Here is a 22,403-nt window from a genome sequence, read left to right on the forward strand (position 1 = left end):
CATGAATACAACTTCTACGAGATTCTATGTTACAAAGGTTTTAACAAATATAATGGAAGAGGCTATGTATAAGGAGTCTATTGAGCTCTCAAACGCGATGACTGCGTATCTGATTCTGTTCGATAAAATATGTTTGCCAAAATTCCCTGCCCACGTTACGTATTTTCTTTATACTTGTGCAAACTTAAATGAGTCATAAGTCACTAATCAGCATACTAGGTCTGATCTAAAATCTCATGATGCCTAGCAAATCAAATAAGGAGTTCTATCAATCTTCTGACTATTTCTGCATAGAGAGCGAGTCTAATTATACTTATAGTGATATACAGTTATAGCTTTGTCAGAAATTCTGCAATAGATGTGGCCAGTTTCATTACAACATTCATGAACAATATGCTACAACAGAATATTAAAAAAAGTGGTAATCAAAATCTTGCCAGTAAGAAATACATCAGAACTCAATTTTACTTTCTACGGAACTGCTTCATTTTGTAACAGGAATATTGTCGCTAAAATATCAAACAGGTCTCTTTTCTGTAGACAACTGGACCACAGTTTTTGTTTTTTGTTCTAAAGATGAATTCATCGCAACGAGCAAACCACACAAAACGGAGAACTGTTATACAGAATAAAACGTCTGCTTAAAAAGTTATGCAACTACCAGTGTTACAGAATCTCGCACACACTTACTTAACGAGTTTTTGATGAGCTTGCAAATGAAATAAACCAAGTTGGTAACAATAAAACGAGCATACCACAACAGCACTACATAGTTTGGCGCAAATGAACACACAAGGCATAATTTTTCGATAGATTTTCTAAGCCTTTAAAAAACTTCCATTTACAATTCTGCTGACCTTATTCTTCGAGTTAACAAGCCAGAAAATATCCCTAAACAATGGATGGATCAAAAGAACAAAAAACAAGACGATCACTGCTACATTGCGAAGTAATGAAACTGCAAGGCAATAGCGCAAACAGCTATTATATATTAAAATAATGACAGCTTTGGTGACCTAAGTAAATATTATAAAAAAGCTAACTGAACTAGCTGTAAGAGAAATTTCTTTACTTGAGAAGGGCAGTAATACGAACAGATTAACCACTGGGTCTCCATAATCAACGTCACAATTCATAATTTCTTCTACTGTCAAATAAAACTGCCGATGGTTCACTTATTGTAAACCCCAATTTATAAGAAGGATGTTCTTTTGACATTCAAGCGTGAATAGATGGTTAATCAATTTCTAAATGACATGAATACAAAACATCATACAATATCAAAAGAAGTGTATCTACGTATTTTTTTTTCCTCGTGTGTAACCCCCAACCTCCATATACGAATCTTTCAAAAATCGCCATTGCGTTTAACGATAATTCTTTTTTTTATGATAAGACATTCATTTCAGTGATATTAAGGCTGGATAGTCATAATTCATGACAGAAATATAAACAAATGGGGTGAAAACACGAGCTAAATTTAGCTCGGCATAAAAAATTATTATATACTGTATAGTACTGTACGTAGTTAGTCGGAAAAAAATATCAGGAGGTAGAAATAATATATCTCCTAGTGAGATGTATTGTGGAAATTTGTTTCACCACAGACAGCTTGATAAAATTATTTTTGCCATGATAAACAGGTTACAGGGTTGCTATTTCCGACTGTCATTGAGTATTAAAACTTTAGCAAAATGTGAAAAACCCTGCATACACTTTGTTCATAAGAGCAAAAGAACAAAATTATAAGGCTAAAGTAAAACTGACTAAGCTTGTCGTGAAAAAATATTTGCTAAAAGTAAAGTACTCGTTATATAAATATTTCTATCCATCACCCAAAACTTTGATCAGTTGCTTTCCTGCAAATACGTATATAGCTATTTGCTATTAAGTCAGTCATACTATGACAAAGTCTGTTTCCTAAATTCTTGACGATACAGTAATTTTCTTACTGTACACTATAAGAATTTAACGCTTCATAAGCCTAATAATTCTGTTCTACAGTTTTTTATTACCTATTACTTAAGGATAACTTCAGGAAACGTTATTTGAAAAAGAAAATTAGAGGAGAATAGAGCAAAGTTCAAATTTTTACCCTAAAATTTTTTTTGCCCAAATTGTTAAGGTGCCATTGCGTGATAACATGATTTCTATCAAGAAAGATGTCCTTTATATATATATATATATATATATATATATATATATATATATAATATATATATATATATATATATATATATATAATATATATATGTGATATATACTATACTATCTACATATATTTGTATTTCCAATTGCCCCTTCTGTAAAATTCTTGTGTATGAAGGCTTTCAAATAACACTATTTCAGAATGTAAGATAAAACAAACAATATGTAATTGAACTGGAAGAACGTCCTAAGTTACCTTTTATTCATCAATATGTATGCATCCGTAAAATTTATTGTTAATGAAACTGATGAAGATTTTGAATTGTATTACACAGGTAATTTTGAAAATCAAATAAGAGTAGCTAAATGCACACATATCAGAAAGATAAAACCTGGTCTGAATTTGAATCCAGTTAGTTTCCTTCTGAAGTTTAAGAAATATCTTTTAGACTTGTTTATTTTGAATTTTATTCATATACAGTTTGTTCATTATAACCTGTTCATCATAAAATGTCTTTTTCATGTAGAATTACACAAGTCATGTCAACCTGCTTTATCTGAATAGAACATCCTCACAATGTATGGCAGTACCTTCACCATGGTGCTACCACCACTCTGTAGCATCAACATTTAAGCTCACCACCCTCCCATTTGCCTTTGCAAAATTCAACACCAAACATGTCTGTCTTGATCTAAGTTTTTTCTTACTTTATGCTTTCCTCCTATGCACTCCAACTTCTGTGATTAATCAGTGTGCGTGAGTATGAAACCAACGTCTTCTTCAGCAAGAACGGAGTGAATGCCCACGTACGCTATGGACGGGGTTATTCGTGACCCTTTTGATTTTTCTTAGTATCAGTTTTCCAAAATATATAATTTTTCTTTCTTGGAATGGTAATTTTTATGTGAGTGTTAAACAAGGTTAGCATGGGGTGTGCGCTAAACTAATCTTTTTTTGCGACTAGGATTCTCAGCCATGGTGATTTATGTGACTATTTGCCCTCTCCTTTTCCAGGAGTCCTATGATTCCTCAAGTGACAGACCCTGCCTAACCTGACAGATAGTTTTGGTGGTGTGATCCCGACTGTGATCCATTTTCTTCCCAAACCAGTTTACAACAACTCCAACAGAGCTCAAGTGGCTCCATCAGCAGAAGTCCAACCACCAACTACCATGACAGAACCTTTGCTGGGTGATTTTGGTGTAACCACTCCTACATCATGAGAAACACCAAATTTGCCCCTGATATTCCTGCACAGGGGAAGGTTTCTATATACGTAGACTGAAAAGATACCTCTTCCAAGCAGTCCCTGTCTTTTGCTTCTGAGGAGTATCCTGAGGTTTACAAGGGTGGATTTTTCTTCATCACTGGACTGTTCAGTTTGGGGGCCTAGCTGGGTTTTGTACCAGTGGAAGGACCATGAAGAACCAGAGACAGATTGAAGGGCCAACAAGACCATAGCAGTGAGGATCCACTAGGGTTGACTAAGACTTGGAGTCAAGTCCTTATCACAGAACAAAGAGAACAATGAAACCGTCAGTGAGGTAGATTAAGAAAATATCTCCTCCATGCAGATCATGACCATCATGTTCTTCACTGCTTTCCTCAGAAATGGCAGATATCTCTCAGCCTCCAAGGAGTACAGTATCCTGAAGGCAACAAGGGCAGTGTGTTCTTTATCCATGGACCATTCACATAGGGAGCTTAACTAGGATTATTATCATTAGAAGGACGTAAGACACAGATGACATGCCCGTTGAGACCACAGCCGCAATAGATCGATCCTCTAGGTTTCATTAAGACTTGGGGTCAAGTCCCTCCAGCAAGAGAGAAAGAAACTACTCTAGGTCTTGTTATTCTAAATGCTCAAGGGAATCTTCAGGTAATAACAGACCAAAGAGAACCAAAAAACTATCAACAAAGTTCCTCTCAGTGGATCATTCATGCAAGTCACGATGGACCTCAGCAATGCTGCTACTGTATTCTTCTTGGAATTCTCCATCTCTGAGAAGGGTGAAGAAACTCCTTTTGCATTCAGTAACACTTCAAGTGATGTTCACCACATGCTGTCAGATTCTCACACTTCAGATTTTTTCCTAATCACTATTAACCATTAATGGATGGGCATCATCATTTGAATATCTATAAAAGGTTTTGAGTGATGGACGGGTTAACTCATATGAGTATTAATACTACTCACTATGTGATTTGGATGAATTTACCAGGAAAGATGTTCATATCACTTTAATGATCCATAAACGACTAACGACAACTGTATTACCTCAGTACAGGACAGAGGGTGATCAGTATGTTTTGAGATATCTCTATATCCCAATATGTATTTTTATTTATTTGCTCAGAAATATACCCCAGGATTGCTGTTGGTTTTAGTTCTTATGTTTTATGATAGAATGTCAGTTATTATTGTAATTTTGCACAGAAAAATTAGAAAAAAACATGTAAACCTCAGAAAAAGTACTGCATCGCCCCATCTCAGTTAATTTCGTAAATATTTTACAACAAATACACTCAGAATTTGTACTGATTTTGTGAGAGTTGAATCATAACTTCACAAAAAGATATAAAATCAATTATTAGAAAAACATGTATAACTTGGTAACATTTACAAGTATCTTTGAAAAGAGGACCTGAACAGAGCTGTAAATATTCACTTTCAACTTCCCATGGAAGGTACAGTAAACTTTTGTAATTTTTTCTTACACCAAGTTTATTTCCATATCTTCTTTCTATTAATGTATATTTTTTCATAAAATGGTCAACCTTGAAGTTTGCCTGAGGTGGGGGTGTGCTTAATTCATATTTGGCCTGTCCCTTAAGGGTTTGGAGCTACAGATTAGTCATCTGACTAATCTTTTACCCTGAGACCCATAGTGTCTGTACAGAAGACTGTATGTACATGGTGGGAGTACCAGAGTAGACCACTACTCTTGAACCTCTCTCTCCTCTCTGGCCCCTCAAGGTGTCACAATGGTCCTCATATGTTTTAGTAATTTAAAGTGCGTACACAGGCTTGCAGATTCATTGCCTTTGGTGAGAAGAAAATACTGTCTTTCTACATTTGACCATAAATGGGACCCCTCTGTGCTTCATTACAGGCACTCCCTTCTCCTAATGATCTAAGTCTCTCTTCAGATAAAATCACTTTATTCGCCATGGGTTATATAGGAAAAACAATGTTTTTCATGATATACAAAGATTTTTTTTCATGATATACAAATTTGTTTTTCTTAAAAGCCCATTAATCATAATGGAGTTTTAATGTCCTACTTCCATCCATGCACTTGTTCTCTTCAGACCTTACAAGCACCAAGAAAGAAGGTTGATGCTAAGTGCCAGGGTGAAGGTACTGTCATATGCAATGGGAGCATTCTGTTCTACTAAAGACAGTTGGTGCAACTCGGATAGTTCTATAGTGAACAAAACATCCTATGATTCCTGGATGTCTATGAAAGTTTTTTCTTATAAAACACTGAATTTTTAATAGCATTTAAATTATATCTCCCATTAACTCCATGTTGAATTTCATTGCATCTGAATAATTTCTTTCTTTTACACCTCAATGAAGTTCTAAAACATAACTCTGTGGTCTGATTAAACTCTTCTATCAATAGTTAAGCTGATATCAACATCAAATAAAAAAAGCAGACTTACAAGAATTAAAGCTTGAACTTCTTGGAATTACTTTAAGAGCTGCATATTCTGAAAACCAACCTAAAATACCCCAATTTTTCAGCACAGGTGGTCTTGAAAATTACTTGTTAATTCTTTATTAGATATGTTATAGATTTTTGAATTACCAGTCAATAAAATGTTCAGTACGCTATTGTAAAGCTCCTCACTAAATGACTGCATGTCTGTAAGATGTTAGTGTCCACTTAAACCTAGAATATTATCATAGCAAACTGCATTTTGCAAAGATCTAACTGTTGTCAAATAAATGCACTATGCAAGGATCTTAACTATTATGAATATTAAACATCTTAAATCAGAAAAAAATGGCTAAAATGCTATCAAACTAAACTGCCTATTCAAGCAACAAGGTTATCACACACTTAAGCTGGGCAAGTGGCATTTGGAAAGTTTCTAGAGATGAATTTATAGTATTGTGTATTTATAGTACTATTCATAGATAAGATTAGTAAAATTACTCTTACTGATTTCATAAACATATGGTACAATGTTACCAAAGTTTAAAACAACAACACAGTTTTAACATAATGTACAGATACTCAAAACAACAAACATACACACAGAAAAGGAATCATAATTAAAAATTGGAAAGACATGAAAATTACAAAATAAGGAATCGCACCTCATAAAGGAAAAATCTCTTACATACCTGATGCTGGAACGACATCTGGTACAGGCTGAGGAGTGGCATTTGTAATGGCATCATTAGTTTCCTCTGGTGCTGGGGATGATGATGAAGAAGCAGTGGGCTGTTCTTCTTGGCACTCTTCCTCATTTTGAGGCCTCCCTCCTGCCCCCATGGAACTGGCCCCATCCTCATCGCCGTCCGCTGAAGAAGGTTGTTGCTGCAGCGGGCGGGGAGAGGCTGGGCCGTGAGCGAGAGGGAGTGTGGGACTCTCCTGTTCCTGACACTGCTCCTCGCATTCCATCTCGGGTGAAGGTGGGAGGCCGTCGGCTAAAAAAGACTGGTTTTGGGAATTTTGGTGCAGAGGCTGTGGCAAAGGCTGCCGAAAACGTACAGTCTGATTTGGTTTCTTAAATTTTTCTTCATTTTCATCCCATTCATAGCCTTCTAAGCATGTGAGACCTCTTCGTGTCCTTTCAAGTGTTTCTGAATTTTGTACACTAGAACCTCTGTAATGATTTGGACCCACGCGTCCTTCTCTATAGTCTACCGTATATTCATCCAACTGAAGTTGTTTTAGCCTTTGATGGTTTGATTCTTCAGTAACCTGAGAAGGGTAATTTGGCACACTTAACCTAGCTGGAGGACGACTCTCTCCATTAATTCCGTCTCCTGGGCGGCGGGGTCTATTTTCATCCAGAGTCTCAAGAGATCGAGTGTGTCTTAAAGATGCACGACGAAGTTGCTCCCGCCACTGACTGTCATCTTCCCAATCTTGTCCTTCATGTATGGCAGCCTGGTCTTGACTATATGAACAAGGATTTTCAAGAGGAACTCCCTGTTCACCTGTGTTCATCAAATCATGAGGACTCCGTGTATCATGATAACTAATTCGACTTGCTGAACTTTCTCTACTAACAAGACTGTCTCTGCTACCAACAGGATATGGTGGTATAGGAGACACAGGAAGAGGAGAAGTAGCATAAGGTGAAGTAGCACCTGGTGGTACACTTCCACTACTCTGCAAGCTACTAACTGAAGTACGCTGATTATTCACTGGTGATAGAGTATTTCGTGGAGAGGTAATTACTGAAGGTGGTGATGAATTTGTTGTTACAGAGCTGCCATGTCCTTTTCTCATTCCAAGTGGTGCTGAAGTAGCAATTTGTGGTACTCCTGGTTTCACCAAATTAGACACCTGAGATGATGGCTTCACTGGCAATGGTCTGGGATCTGGCGAAACTGCTGTACAACCATTATTTGGAAAAGGACGAGATGGATCATCCAATAAACCCTCCAAAGACCTAGTTCTCCTATGACCTACTACAGATGGTGAAGTAGGACCATCAGATTTTATAGAGAGGCCATACGGGAAAACATTTTTTGCATCAAGTTCGGGATCTGGGGTGTAAGCTCGTCGTTTCATTTTCCTCAGGGTATCAGAATCATAAACATTTCGTTCATCTGGCGATGAAACAGTCTTTCCTTCTAAATATTCAACAGAAGTCTTTAATTCATGTGCTAACCTTTCACGGCGTTGCTCAAATTCTGAGGCACTCGTTATCTGATTAACTTTGCGGCCAATGTCTTGTCTCTTATTAGCTTCCAAATCTCGTTGATTATTCAACTGATAGGAGCGTATGCGAGGAGTACCAACCAGGCCATCAGCAAATGATGGACTTTCATCTCTAATTACATCAGAATAATAGTATGGAGCAGAACGTGGACTTGTTTCACTGCCCACTGATGCATTGGAAGCTCCTCTGAGATGAATGGGCCCAATATTTCCACCAGCTGCAGATAAAATACTTGAAGTTGGACTTACTACTACACCCCTTGAAGAAACTTCCGAACTAGTGCGTTGATGGCTAATATTAAGTGGTGAAACTGGACTATGAATACCACGTAAAGCATCTATCATAGGAGAGCCTGTAGACTCTGAATTAGTAGGTGCAATCTGTACTGAAGACTTTCTAAGCAAGGACGTCCTATGTGCAGACATACTTTGATTAACAAGTGTGTCACTTTGCTCTGCATATGGATCAGGAGACTTAGGTCGTGAACCAGTTGAATTTGATCTCTCTCTTTCCATCTGCATAAGAATTTTTGAGTTAGGTGGAACATTCGTATATTCTCTGGTGCCCTGCCTGGCAGAATTCTGGTAAGAATTGAAGTTTGGCCGTGCATTATGCTGGAAACCATCATTAACATAAGGATTTTCATGCTTTGGAGAACCAAATGTTGAGTCTAAATTACTTTGTACAGAAGTGGGGGGATCTGGAGTAAACTTTGGCCGAGCAGATGGTTCGTGCTTATCTCCTGGGAGGAGAATATCTTCACTACACTGAGGAAATGGTTTTCTCCTTTCTCTCTGTAATATTTTATCTGGTTCAGTCATATTGCAATCTTCAGGATATGCTGCAGATGCTGGATATCTATCTTCGGATCTAAGGATAAAGCTTTCCTCATCATTGAGGCTTCCCAACGTTTCTTCAAATACAGGTCTTCTCTTCAGTTTATCAATTAGAAGAGAGGTTGACTCTGTTTGATCATAAATTCTTTTATCTTTACCTGCTGGACAATTAGGGGAATCTTCCCTCACACTATCATGATTCATCCTCAAGGATCTTGAAGAACTAAGGGCATTACGTAGGTGGGGTGGAGGATCTGGAGTCTCCAGGTTTTCAAAATCAAAATTTTTGGCTTTTGGACCTCCAGTGTCTAAATCATCCATGGGTGGAGGACTTAAAGGTATTGGGGGTGGTGGTACTAAATCTGAGTCGGACGAATCTTGGGCATCAGGGTCACTTGAGGGCTCAGCACCACTGAGATAATAAGACGCTGGTCTAAATGTGTCTGACAAACTAAAACGAGGGTTGCGGGGAGGTTCTAAACTATCTAAATCTTTGGATGCTTCATCATCTGCATCTGAAGAAGCATTTGACTGAGATTTGTCCATCTTGCTAATAGAAGAATTTAAAATATCTGATGAATATTTTCTATCAGTAGTATATTCAGATTTGAAATCACTTGGTTTATCTGGGATCTTTGGTTTTTCTTCCTTTTCAGAATTTGGAACTTCCATGTATATGGCTTCATAATGAGATTGCCCTTTATATATGTACTCATAATGCTGAGGTTCATCTTTGTCACCAATTTCGTAATATCTTGGGGACTCTGGTACAAACATGTCGTTATTGATTTTGCTTAAGTCAAGTCGTGGTGCAACAGGTGCATTCATTGCTAAAACAGATGCACTAGTTGATGTTGTATCACCACTCATTTCAATGTAAGTATGCTCTTCATATTCTGTTTTTGCAAAAGTATCAGGATAAACAGGTTCTGGTGTTGGAAGATGCTTACTACTTAAACTACTGCATGAGCTACCTGGACCAAGGGTGCCAGAACCATGGCTCAATTTCTTAGGTGGACTCATTGGAAGGTAATTCTCTTCTGCATATGGTTGTTGCAGGGGTCCATGGAACTCACTAGGAGCATAAAAAGGAGGAGGAGGAGCTTCCTCCTCTGGTGGTTTGTCTAGATCAATCATTAAAGAATCATTATTATTTACATGTGTTAAGTTATGCTTCCTCTGGCCCATATTCAAGTTGGCATCCACCCAACTTGGTTCCTCTCCTCCACTATCAGTATCACCTTCAACTTTCAGACTCTCTTGAATAGAGTCTGCTAAACTTAGCCTTAAATACCCTGGAGTCATTACAACATCCATTTCCCCCCTTAAGGTTGGCTTCTTTGGTGGTCTTGGCGGAGGTACAAGTGGCAAGGGTTCCTTCTTGTCATCGGCTGATTTCCTAAGATCAGCTAATACAGAAGTAGTTGGTGATATAGTTACCTTTTCTCCTATGTTACCATATACATCCTCACAAGGTTCTTCATCACTAGAACTTTCATTTGAGAGCATCTCAGAATCACTATGAAACTTTCTCCTTGATGAATCCCTATTCATATTGACTCTCTCCATGTGTTCAATTGACCTTTCTTCAAAGTTTTTCAGTAGAGCTTTTACTGATCTTGTTTGAGCTGGCTTTTTCATAAGAGGTGGTTTCACATTACTAATTACCCTATCAGAATTCTTTTGCTCATCAGGTTTGGTATCTTCATCAAATAAAACTTTCTTATATTTGTCCGACTTAACCTTGAATCCATTATATCTTGAGGACTTCGTAATTCTCTGCATTCCATATTTGGTGTCTCAACAGATGTATACCTGCGATTTAATGGTGAACTTCATCTGATACTGGTGACCCACAGATATCATCTCTCTTTTTGTAGTCTGAAACATTTTTCACTTGTGCTTCCTGTGCAGTTACCACTGTCGACTCAGATGTAGCAAATTCTGCTTTAAGGGGAGACACAGAGCCTCAGAACTTTTAATTTGAGGGGAAATAGGCTTTAAAGGCTCCTTGAGAGGTTCTTTGTGCTTGGTGTTGGAAAAGTCACTGAAATAAGTAGCTTCTTCCATTGAATTTTCCAATTTTGATTTTGATCCTACAGATTTAGAATGAGATGCAAAATAGCTGTCACAATTGTTAACTGAATTTTCTTTGGTATCTAACATCTTGCCTGTAAATTTCTTTATTCTATCTTGCACAAGATTCACCTGACTTTGAGTCTGCTGATCTGTTTCATGCACCATTTTGGGACTTTCTAATGAAGGTAATGTAGATGATGATTTTTTCAATGAATTTGAAATGTTTTTCAGGTTGCTATCAGGAAAAGATTCGTGATTCTTCTCTGGAGTTATGTACTCATAACTATACTCTTTCACCACTTTAGACTCATCAACTCTTGACTTAGGGTCTCCCCTCATTCCTCCCCATGATCTGTCAAACTTATCAGGACTCCAACTTTCTGGTCGTCTTCCCACTCGATCCATGCCACGCCTTCGCACCACACTTGAACTTTCATGACTATTATCCAAGCTATCTGGACTCCACACTGAACCTTGGTTATTTTTCTTGTCATCTCGGCAAACGGGTATTTCTGCACGAAGAGTATCATAACCACTATCTGAATATTTTCCTGTTGAAGTTGATCATCTTGCATTCCTACACGATGAGATGTATGTGAATTAAGGCTATCTATTTTATGAGCAATATGTGAATCATATGAAGCATAACCTGCAGAGCTTTCAATGCTCTGAAACTCTTTGCTACCTTCCATAGGCATACCTGAGTTCTTGCTAGAGTCAAAATATACATTTCTGTTATCATGAATCTGCTTTGGTTTTCCAGCACCAATATTTGTCTGAGAAGATGTCTGAGTATCACTAGACACATTATGATCTTTATGTGACATATGGTCAAATGAGCTATCAACACTCTTTTCATCCTCATACTTATCATTCACTGCAGGTAGTTGAACATCGGATACATAGTAAGGGTCTCTAGTTGCATAATAGTGATCATTGTAAACATAACTCTGTTCAAAGTTTCTTGGAGCACTCAAAGGCTGTTCTGTTTTGTTATGCTGAAGGTCAAATCTTTTGACCTCATCATATCCATCATGATTTTCTATGAATACAGGTTCTGCTCTCTGGCTTAACGTCCTTTCGTTATATGAATTTTCAGAAGGAGCACCATTATTGGCTTCTCTCAATTTATTTTCTCTCACTTCACTAACAACATTTATATTAACATAATCTGGGGATGATGAAGGCACTTTCTGTGGGGCATAGAGGTCTCTTTGGTGCTCTTCAGTACAATCACCCCTAGGAACTTCGCTTTTCTCTTGAGAAGGATCATAACCTTCAATCCATGAAGAACCTTTGGACTCTGAAAGATATGCACTGCGACGGCCTTCACGAGTCAACTCTACACTACTTCTTCGGAAACTGCGTCTAGTTCTCTTGCGGGTTTCGCGCTCTCCAAGCAAATCTGTGGGCCATACTTAAGTCAGCGAGACAATTGTGGCATGTTAGTCTTCTTTGTTAGTAGAACTTCATGCGTATAATCTTACAAAGGCACTGAAAAATTGATGCCATAACAAAAGTACCATGGTTGCATTTACTGTACATGCTTATGCTACCTTCTTAGCCACTTTCCACATTTCCAGCAACCAGACTCCAATGTCCAAGAAATAGCCTTTGTAAAGCATGTGTAGCAGGATTTTCAGTCCATGCATCAGCAAAGGACACATTTTAGATCTATCTAACCCAACAAAACAAGCAGAGTTTAACATGCTGTTTTTTATTAACCTACAACAATACCTACTGGAAAACCATTATCTTAATGGTAACTTGTGAATTATTCAAATTCAGTAATGTAATATGTTATAATTTATTGTAAACATAGTTCACAAATTGTTCCCAATGTCTTCTGTTAGTTGTAAAAGTGAACAGACTTTATCACTTGTTAGAAATGCTATACAACCACAACACTGTACATGCAAAATATTTTAGTTTGCAACATATATAAATACAGTAAAACCTATGATATTCAGTAAAACATGACTGAAATACAATAAACACCTTTGTTAGATCTACTATACAGAACTGCAGAATCAGTAAGAGTAAGTTATAAGGTTGAATATGCAACTGATTAGCATACAGACTTACATATACAGTAGTCCTTTACAAAATTGTGAGAAATCTACGGCACAGATGTACCAAATACCACCAAATGCCCAAAGCAACCATCAATTGCAAATGTAAGAGAAATAAAGTTCTACATTACACAGTGTTAGTTAAGCAACAGATAAAACATAGCACAAGTACACTTTAAGACAATACTTATACCACAAATCCTTTGTCATTAAATGTTATAGAAGAGCCATATAAACAAAAATCCTTCAATCTTTAGACTGACCAATAAATAACAATTTCAATTAACATCACTGGGCATGAAATATGTGCAGGCAATTTCAATTAAATATATCACTACCATTATCAAGAATTTTTGATAATGTATTTGCAACTAAAAAACATACTTTTCAGGATCTGAGGTACAAGTTCAGAATAAAACATAAAACACAATTAAAAATCAAGAGCATATAATGGACAAGTAATTCATTCTTCTTTACATCATACATTACTTGTAACATGAATTTTATCTAAACAGCAAAGTAATCTTTAAAGTGCTTCACAAAACAGAAAATTAGGTAACTGCTACTCACCCTCTTCATCAGAAGAGTAACTGTTGTATCTCGAAGCAGATGTAGATCGTCTTGAGTCACCTCCACTGACATGTCTAGTCCGGGAGGCTTCTCTTCTTCCTTCACGTCTTTTACTGCTACCTCCACTGTCTGAGCCTGGCTGTGAGGAGCCCCCTTGAGGAGCAGGCCTCTCATTAGGTATTCGAGATGAAGGGTAATCAGGATTTTGATTGGGATGGCTTTGTAATGTAGATCCCGCATTAGCAGATGCACGGTAGTTGGAATGATCTCCGGGCATCCATCCTCCTTGGCCACCACCCCCTCTGGCTGACATAGGGGTAGGAGAATACTGATGGGGAAGTCCACCACAGCACCCTGGGATCCTTTCTGAACAGATTCTGACCCACTGAGAAGACTCTGTGTGTGAGCATGACCATGCACACTTTTTGTTCTTGCTTCCTGAGTCACAAGTTCATTCAAAACCTGCAATTCAAAAGACAAATATATTAAATTTTACATCAATCTTCTATCATTATTTTCATTATCGCCTCTAGACATCGTACACCTAATATGAAGTAAAACCTAATTTCTGATGGCTATAATCATTGTGCAAGTTGTATAGACAATGCATCAGCTTTTACTTTGGCTGAACATTTCTAGACGAAAGATGTCATAACATTGTCATATAGATATGGTATTAAACAATATAAACCATGACTTGAAGTCTACAATATCTCACTGACCATGCCTGTTACTAGCAAAATCTTTTCAACTGATCTGTATTTAGTGTTGGGGCGGGGAGCTGGGACACTCATTTTGGTGTCAATTTACAGCAAAATGCTATAAAGGTAATTTACTGCTGAATTTTTATTACAGGAGAAAGATAAAACAAGTCAAAGAGATAAGCTAAGGTTACCTAGGATAACAAATTTCTCAACTTTTCCCAAAGAATATTTGTTAAAAATATCTACTAATATTGTTGGTATGCCAAGTGTGCAGTATATACTATATATTAAAAATTATTTAAAATCTGCTGACATTTCTGATTGTCAAAAATAATCTTTTATTCCTTACCAAAGGTGTGGCAACTACTTAAACTTCAACATAAAAACATCATTAATGTTAAAACAGTCTTTTTTACTGATTTTATAATAATTCTATTTAAACAATTTTGCATCTTGGGTACATATAAGTTGTTCATTGCAAATTCTTATCCCATATTTTGTCAATTCAACTCACATTACATATACATATAACTAACAAACCAGCAGCCACTGAAAAATGTACAATATTGTACGTTCATGGGACACAATAGACCTAGTAAATTGATTCATTCTAATATGCAAACCAATCACCTAATTGAAGCAGTCATAGCTGCAGTAATTAGGCCCATTTCTGTTTCTGGAGTCTTAGAGGAAGATCTCCTAGTAAAATACAAAATGTTCATATTTTACCTGAAGTATGTATTCAAAAGTATATTCGGAGTAAGCACTATGGTGGTCTGGATTTAAAGAATTAAATTTTTGTGTTCCAAGCAATTAAACAATACTTTTCTGAATAGGGTTGTGTGGCATAGACAACAAGAGTGTTGCAAGCCTTTGTGTTACAAAGGGAAGGTCAAGCACAATGGGTTCATTTGTTTTAAAAACATGCAAGACTGAGCAGCTCAATATGCAGCATGTTGGGAGCCAGACATAGCCAAAGTTACAAATAATGGATGACACGTAGCTCAGACTTGTAAATCCTAAACCAGAAAGTGACAAATTATCTATTAACTAAGACATCAGTCATGTTAAAAGCCTTTATGTCAAACAATGAAATCTGTCCTTGTAAAAAAAAAAAATTTAAAAATGAGGTACTGTCTAAGAATGCCAGAATGTAAGGCTGATTTGGTTGTCAGTACAACAAGTGCCTTACATGCTAACAGTGTGGCTAATCAATAAGTCATATTTCTCTGATCATGACTAGCACGAAATAGAACTCACCAGTCTTTCATCCTACCAGAAAGAGGGATAACGATAACTAATGAATGCAAATAGGTATACGTATAGTCACTGAGGTCAGAAATATTATTCCCTTCTTGAATGCTTCTTTAACAAGATAAAAAAAAATTATGAATGCTTTTAAAACTCTCCGTAAAGTCATTCAATAATGACTTGATCTGCAACCTATCTTCACATTAAATGAACATAGAATTGAAAACTTGCCTCACCACCACAATGGCTATCAGGAATACCGTATCACATTGACCATTAATTCTTAAAATGAAAAAACAGATGAATTTTTATATATGCCCAGATTTGTGGTCTTGAATGCCTCTACACTCTACAGGTTTTTGTCTAATTAATCTCACAATGCATGTGGTCCATGACCCTCAGATACCAACAAGTAATTTTCCTCTTTTCATGTAATATGAAGATCAATGGGGTTGCAGGATCAATGGGACTGGGAGGAAGAAATCAATATATGGTTATGTTAAAAACAGTCTCATCATAACATCTTCAGTCATATATACTATGCCTGAATAACTTGAATAATATGAATGTGATGAATGCTCTCGCATTTAGCAACACTATGAAGTCCAAGACCCAGGAAGACACTTAATCAAGAAGTACTTGTTAAGGTGTGGAATAAAACTTTAACCACTTGCTGAAAGAAGTGTAGAGGCTTGGAAAAAAGGAATAATGTTGAAAGTGGTAATCCTGTAGTGAGGAAACAAGCTGGAGAATTTTGGATACAGCTGTTAACATCGTAGACTTACATAAGGAAGGGAAGATGATTAACCCTTATGGAACAGACTAAATACATATTGAGCACACCCCCAAACCAGGCAAACTTTAAGGTTGGCCAATTTAAGAAAAAACATGCATCAACGGAAAGAGGAAGATATACAAATAAAATGCACATGGTTTAAGAAAAAAATTCTAAAAATTTTTCTGTATCTTCCATGGGAAATTGGAAATAAATATTTACAACCCTATGCGGGGCCTCATTTCCAAGACATTTGTAAATTTGACCCAGTTATACATGTTTTTTATAATATTTCTTTGCACTTTTCTTTGCAAAATTCCAATTGTAACTGACATTCTATCATAAAAGATAATAACTAAAACCAACAGCAATCCCTGGGTATATATATGAGCAAATAAATAAAAAGGAATCATGGGACAGATAGGGGCAATACATTCCCCCATCAAGTCTCAAGGCATGCAGATTTCCCTCTGTCCTGTGCTGAGCTATTACGGTTGCCATAGTCATTTATGGACCACTGAAGTGATGTGAACATCTTTTCCGCTAAATTCATCCCAACTGTATGGCAAGTAATATTAATACTAATATGAGTTAGCATGTCCATCACTGAAAGCCTGTTATAGATACTCATATGACGATGCCAATCCATTGAGGGTTAATGAGTTGTGTTGGGAGATACAAATATAACCTCAACATCATAATCTTCATACGTACTTAATAACTTCAGGATGCACAGGAACACTTTTTGTTATAAGTAAAGTACTTTAAAGCCCAACTTTTTCTTTGCTACAGAGATAAGACATTGCGTGGACAGTTCAAAACAAAGACATTGAGTGGACAGTTCAAAACAAAAGAAGAGTTGTGACTATTATTCTCTTTCTCTGTTGACATAAAATGGGTAGATGGTTCTTCACTTTGTTTTTAAGGGCCTGGAAGTTCTTTGCTCAATAATCAATGCTTGGCCTGATCACATGACCTGCAATGTACCCTGTACTGTGGTCCTAGTATTACTCTCCTGCCATGCTTAAAATCATTTAGCCTGCTTTGTATTTTTGTGATTCAACTTCTTGTAATCTGCCTGAAACTGACAGCAGCCTATATTTCTTTCTTTAGTCTGTCCCAGTTCCATATTGCAGGCCACCATTTGGTTGCAGTATATGGCCTGGTAATACAGGTTTCATGGTATTTTTTTTCTGAAATTTGTGTGAAGTTTCAATGCTTGATATAATGCACTACTGTATATCAAGTGTGTTTCCTGCCATCTTCAATCCAAGTATTTAGTACTTTCCCCTTTTTCACTGAGCAGTTACCACACATATGAATGTACCTTCACTGTTTTAGGAGCACAAGCAAAGAAAGCAAAAATCTTTTCTGATCACCCTAATAATAAACGAATCAATACCCTTGAATGATCATTTCAGACTTTTTCTACACTGGCAAGATTGCCAGCATTAATATATTGTAATTCTGGACTATACTTAAAAAAGTGATAATGAAGAACAGCATAAAGAATTATCTGTCTTTTGCTATAGTACTTCTTAATAGTATATGTGAACACTAGAATATGGGGAAAGAAAAGTTTGGAGGAAACAGTAAACAAACAGGTTAATCATGACTCTCAGACAGGCTATCTGGGAAAGCAATGAGTAGAATTTGAATGCAAACCTAATTTTCAATGTAATATTTTCACACATTACAACTGAAACCATACTATTCCCTTTCATGTTATGAAACCACCTCATAAAAGTAAAAATTCCCAATATATTTTCACAAAGAAACAATCTTCTTTTTGACAACAAAACTCACTTGTTGTTTGTAAGCCTCACTATTTGCACACAACTGAGGAGTAGTAGAGACATCAGGACGAGGAGAACTTTTACGGGTAAGAGGAGATTGCAACATTCTTTGCTTCCATTCAAGTAATCTTTTCATGGATTCTTCTCTCTGGAAAAAGCAAAATATATTCAAAGAAAATGAGTTTAAAAAATTAATCAATAAGAATTCTGTTGGAAATTTTCAACAAAGCAACAAAGCACAGTACAGTATGTATTAGACAATAAATGAAGCTGCTACTCAGAGAGAGAGAGAGAGAGAGAGAGAGAGAGAGAGAGAGAGAGAGAGAGAGAGAGAGAGAGAGAGAGAGAGAGAATTTATTTGCCTCAAAGTTCAGTCATTTCTAGCAGGCATGAAAATCATGACCAACCAAACCAATCTTACCAAGGTTTGATAGGCGAGACAGTTTTAACATAAAAAGGTGACACATCTAAGTAAAGTTAAGATCTAACCATTACCAGGTGTTTCAAGATCAAGGCTTTTGGGTTCCAAGGTGACAACTCAGTCTCTGAAAAGAAAAGGGCTTCTTCATCAACCACTGGGAAGAAAAATGAAGCTGGAAAGAAAAGTTAGAAGCAACAGAATAAAATAAAGATAAGAGGTTCTAAAGGGAAAATTGAATTTTTATTAGGAATAATTCAGTGACAAAGCAAATATCAGCAAATAGGTGCTGAATGTCAACATTGTTTGTTTAATCCTTTTTGTAACAGTGAAAGTGATGCCTTTATTTCTTCCTCCATCAGTGAGTATGGGACACAGCTATTCAGTGTGGTGTATATTGAATCTTCCATAGTAGAAAAACATTCATATGGGTAAGAAATTGCACAACTACATAATAGTAAGAAGTTAGGAGGTAACAGAAAAAGAAGTAACAGTAGTGGTTAGAAGTTTTGAAACTATATAGGGCATTGTGGTAGGGGTTGAGGGGGGCTGGTTATTCAGGGCCACAAGTCTGATATTATTACCTTAATTTTACCAGGAACAAAGAATCTACCACTGCAATGAAAACGAACAAATGTTACAGTGAGATCCCAAAAGGTTCAAGGAATGAATCATAGGACAACCAGATTTTTCTAGAAGGTTGCATGCTGAAAAGAAAGGTGTTCATTAGAGGAAAGATTCCAAAACAGTCCCATAATGATAGAGAGTTAGATGAAAGAAAAAGGGGAGGGTAGGTTAACCAAGGAGTGAGGGGTTTCAAGCCCATTACTACTGACAGGTAGCTCAAACCTTAAAATGTTAGGATCACTGGACAGAAAATGAGGCAGATTTTCTGTGGACCACAGAGCTAAATGTGTAACCATTATCACAACTGAGTGTAGTATACAACCTTTCACCATCAATGGAAATTGCATATAGCCTGAAATATCAGGTATACAGAGAACCAAGTGTACAGTCCGTATGATTTTGAAGATCTAGAATGAAGGAAAAGGGTTTTGCATTCATTTATCAGATATGATCTGAAATCAAGGAATGAGCAAAAGACATGCCAAATTATTTAGTGTTAGAAACGGGCAAAAACTAAGAGGGATCCAACTTCAGACTATGGTAGCTAATATCTTTCTGGGTGGGCTTTGCCTTAACCAAACTGCCACAGGGAATACACCAAAACATGGCATCCTAAAAAAATCACTGAAAACTTTAAGAGAAAGAGTTATTGATAAAATTATATATTTTAAAACAAACCTGTTGCATCTTTTTGCTGTCACCATCTGAACCGTCATCTGGTAAAGACATATTCATGACATCATCTTGCAGTCTTTGACGGGGTAGCCTTGCTGAAGCAGATCTCAAAAAACTGTTATTAAGACTTTCATTTGGAGATATACTGTTGTGACAGCTGCTACCAGGGGGTGTTGGAACATTATTTAATGTTGAGTTAGGAGAAGGCTCATATCTGGAAAATGAGTCGTCATGATTACGAGATTTGTATGGATCCTGTGTGGAATCTGGTTTATAATCTGGCCTCATGTCTTGTCTAGGTGGATACCTTGAATCCTGCCTAGGTTCAAACTTAGCAGAATCTACTCTGAAGTCTTGACAGGGATCAGGTGGTCTTTGGTGGTGTCTTGCATCTAAAACTGCACCACGTCTTAAACTATTGGTAGTGCTTGAAGGAGACAAAGTACTAGATGGCTTGTGAGGGGTGTACAAGTCAGGTGTTGCAGCTCCAGCAGGTGGTATTCTTTGAGCAACACTATGAGAATTATGCAAAATATGGTGATCACTTGAAGGACTTTCACCTCTCCCTGCTGGAGAACATCTGGATGACCTGCTGTGCATGTGAGTATGATAGAGTGATGACTGGCGCATCTTCTGAGCATAGTTTTCCTCAGACCAGTGATCCAAGTCCCCATGCCCAACAGAAGACTTTGGTCTCATTTCATTTGGCCTGGGAAGATCCCCACCACTGCCACGCCTGTAAGACCACATTTCGTTGCCGTGCTTTCTGTCGTATTCCAGAAAATCGGCACTATGTGGTCTAGGTGGTCCCTGGCGATGATGATGATGAGAGTTTGAGTGTGACATGCGTGGTAGTGTATCGTCCTGTCCTCTGAAATCTTGTCTTAGTGGCTCTGAAAGCTGGAGCTCTTCTGACAGTCTTGTTCCTCCACTTCTCGAAGAAGCAAAAGAATCTCGTTGATCAGGCCTTCGCAACTGGCTTTGAGCCATGGGGTTTGACCCGTTACTGTCACCATATACATCTTCATAATCTCCACGGCCACCACCAGCAGTCACTCCATATGCATCGGGTGTCCTTCTTTCAGCTGCTGGAGGGTGATAATTTAAATTCCTGCCATCTGCAACTTCACTGCCGCCACCACCATGGTCTGTATATGTTCGTGGATCTCGCTTACTTCGTTCTGGGGAATGTTCAGGAGATGTGCTGTAATCTCGTGAAGAATTTAATCTTTTAGGTTTTGGTGGGGCATTAGCGTAGAGTGGTTGACGATCACCGGGTCGTAAATTAACTGACGAGTCGCAGGATACATTCAAACGATCGCCTTGCAAACGTGATGATTCACTTGCCTAGAGAAAGAAAAGTTCTATGAGATCAAGAGCAAAGAAAACATGAACACTGGTGAAAACTAGCTTTTTAAATGTTTTCATTTAAATAGGGTTCTCAAAGAATATTAAAAGTGTAAATCATCCAATGAAATAATTTTCTCAGGTTTGAGAACATGCAGAAATATATAATGAGCATTCCAAATTACTTTCTTGATCTGGTTCAACATAGATTAGTCAAGAATTAGAGTAAATTTCCATATCTCTTAAAAAAATGATATCCTTAAGGCCCATATCACTACAAATAAGGTTTTTGATGAGCTCTCAATTGTTATTTTACAATGATAACCTTAATGTTGTCCAAAATTAATGTAATCTTCAAATATGTATTTCACCATTACCACATCAAGCGTCAAAATCAAACAAATAATTAGGTCTCCATCATTAATTTACCTCATCTAAGGATCTGCCATCTGGAGATCGATATCTTCTAGATCTATAACCATGAAATCCAGAGTCGCTCTCATCTGCAGAAGGTGAAGCTGTGGAAGCTAACGAAGAAACAGAGGGCCTTTCACTACGGTGAGCACTACTTCCGCTGCTCCATTTCTCCTCCAAGCTGGAAATTCAGTGAAAAGGCTTTATAACCAATTTTATTTTGTAGACATAAACCATCATCACGTCACAAAGAACTATCAGGCAAGGATCTGAGATATTCCATTCTAAAAGTAAAATGGACAAAAAATCTAAAATAAAAAATAAAAGAAAAAAATTAAAAGGTCTGAAGCCTTACTAAGGAACTTATTGCATATACTCGGTATATGACACCAGCTCTAATCTTAAATGTATAAGTAGAAAAATTATATCGCATCCAAAGGAAGCTCTGATGGGAAAATATATCTAAATATCTTGCTGGGACAAGTAAAATGAAAAGTAAAATGTTGTTTCCGAGCGCCCATTCTCAAGTAATGACGAACAGCACACTAGAATCTTACTGTTCATTACTTTTTCTTACTCTGTTTTTACATCAGATCTACTATTACCAAGAAATTTATGAATCCCCTTCTTTCAGTACTGGTAACAAAATATTCGCTATAGCCTTTTATTCAATAAAAAAAAATCAAGGTACTGATTCATCCTAAATCAACCGGATACTCTAGAAAAGATTTTAAAACATGCTTTTGCCTGCACCTTCATTTATATATATATATATAT

General features: G+C 37.0%; 1 protein-coding gene across 1 annotated transcript in view; it reads right to left on the minus strand.

The window, feature by feature from the left end:
* LOC135214027 (uncharacterized) overlaps nucleotides 1-22,403 on the minus strand; it is a 322,809-nt gene that overhangs the window by 201,444 nt on the left and 98,962 nt on the right. Inside the window, 10 exon segments of the mRNA XM_064248143.1 lie at nucleotides 6,510-10,613; nucleotides 10,616-10,732; nucleotides 10,735-10,863; nucleotides 10,866-11,540; nucleotides 11,543-12,382; nucleotides 13,620-13,979; nucleotides 13,982-14,081; nucleotides 18,156-18,293; nucleotides 19,869-21,212; nucleotides 21,642-21,807. Of these exon segments, the coding sequence (XP_064104213.1) occupies nucleotides 6,510-10,613; nucleotides 10,616-10,732; nucleotides 10,735-10,863; nucleotides 10,866-11,540; nucleotides 11,543-12,382; nucleotides 13,620-13,979; nucleotides 13,982-14,081; nucleotides 18,156-18,293; nucleotides 19,869-21,212; nucleotides 21,642-21,807 (7,973 nt within the window).

Source organism: Macrobrachium nipponense, chromosome 43 (assembly GCF_015104395.2).
Source record: "Macrobrachium nipponense isolate FS-2020 chromosome 43, ASM1510439v2, whole genome shotgun sequence".
Classification (NCBI taxonomy): domain Eukaryota; kingdom Metazoa; phylum Arthropoda; class Malacostraca; order Decapoda; family Palaemonidae; genus Macrobrachium; species Macrobrachium nipponense.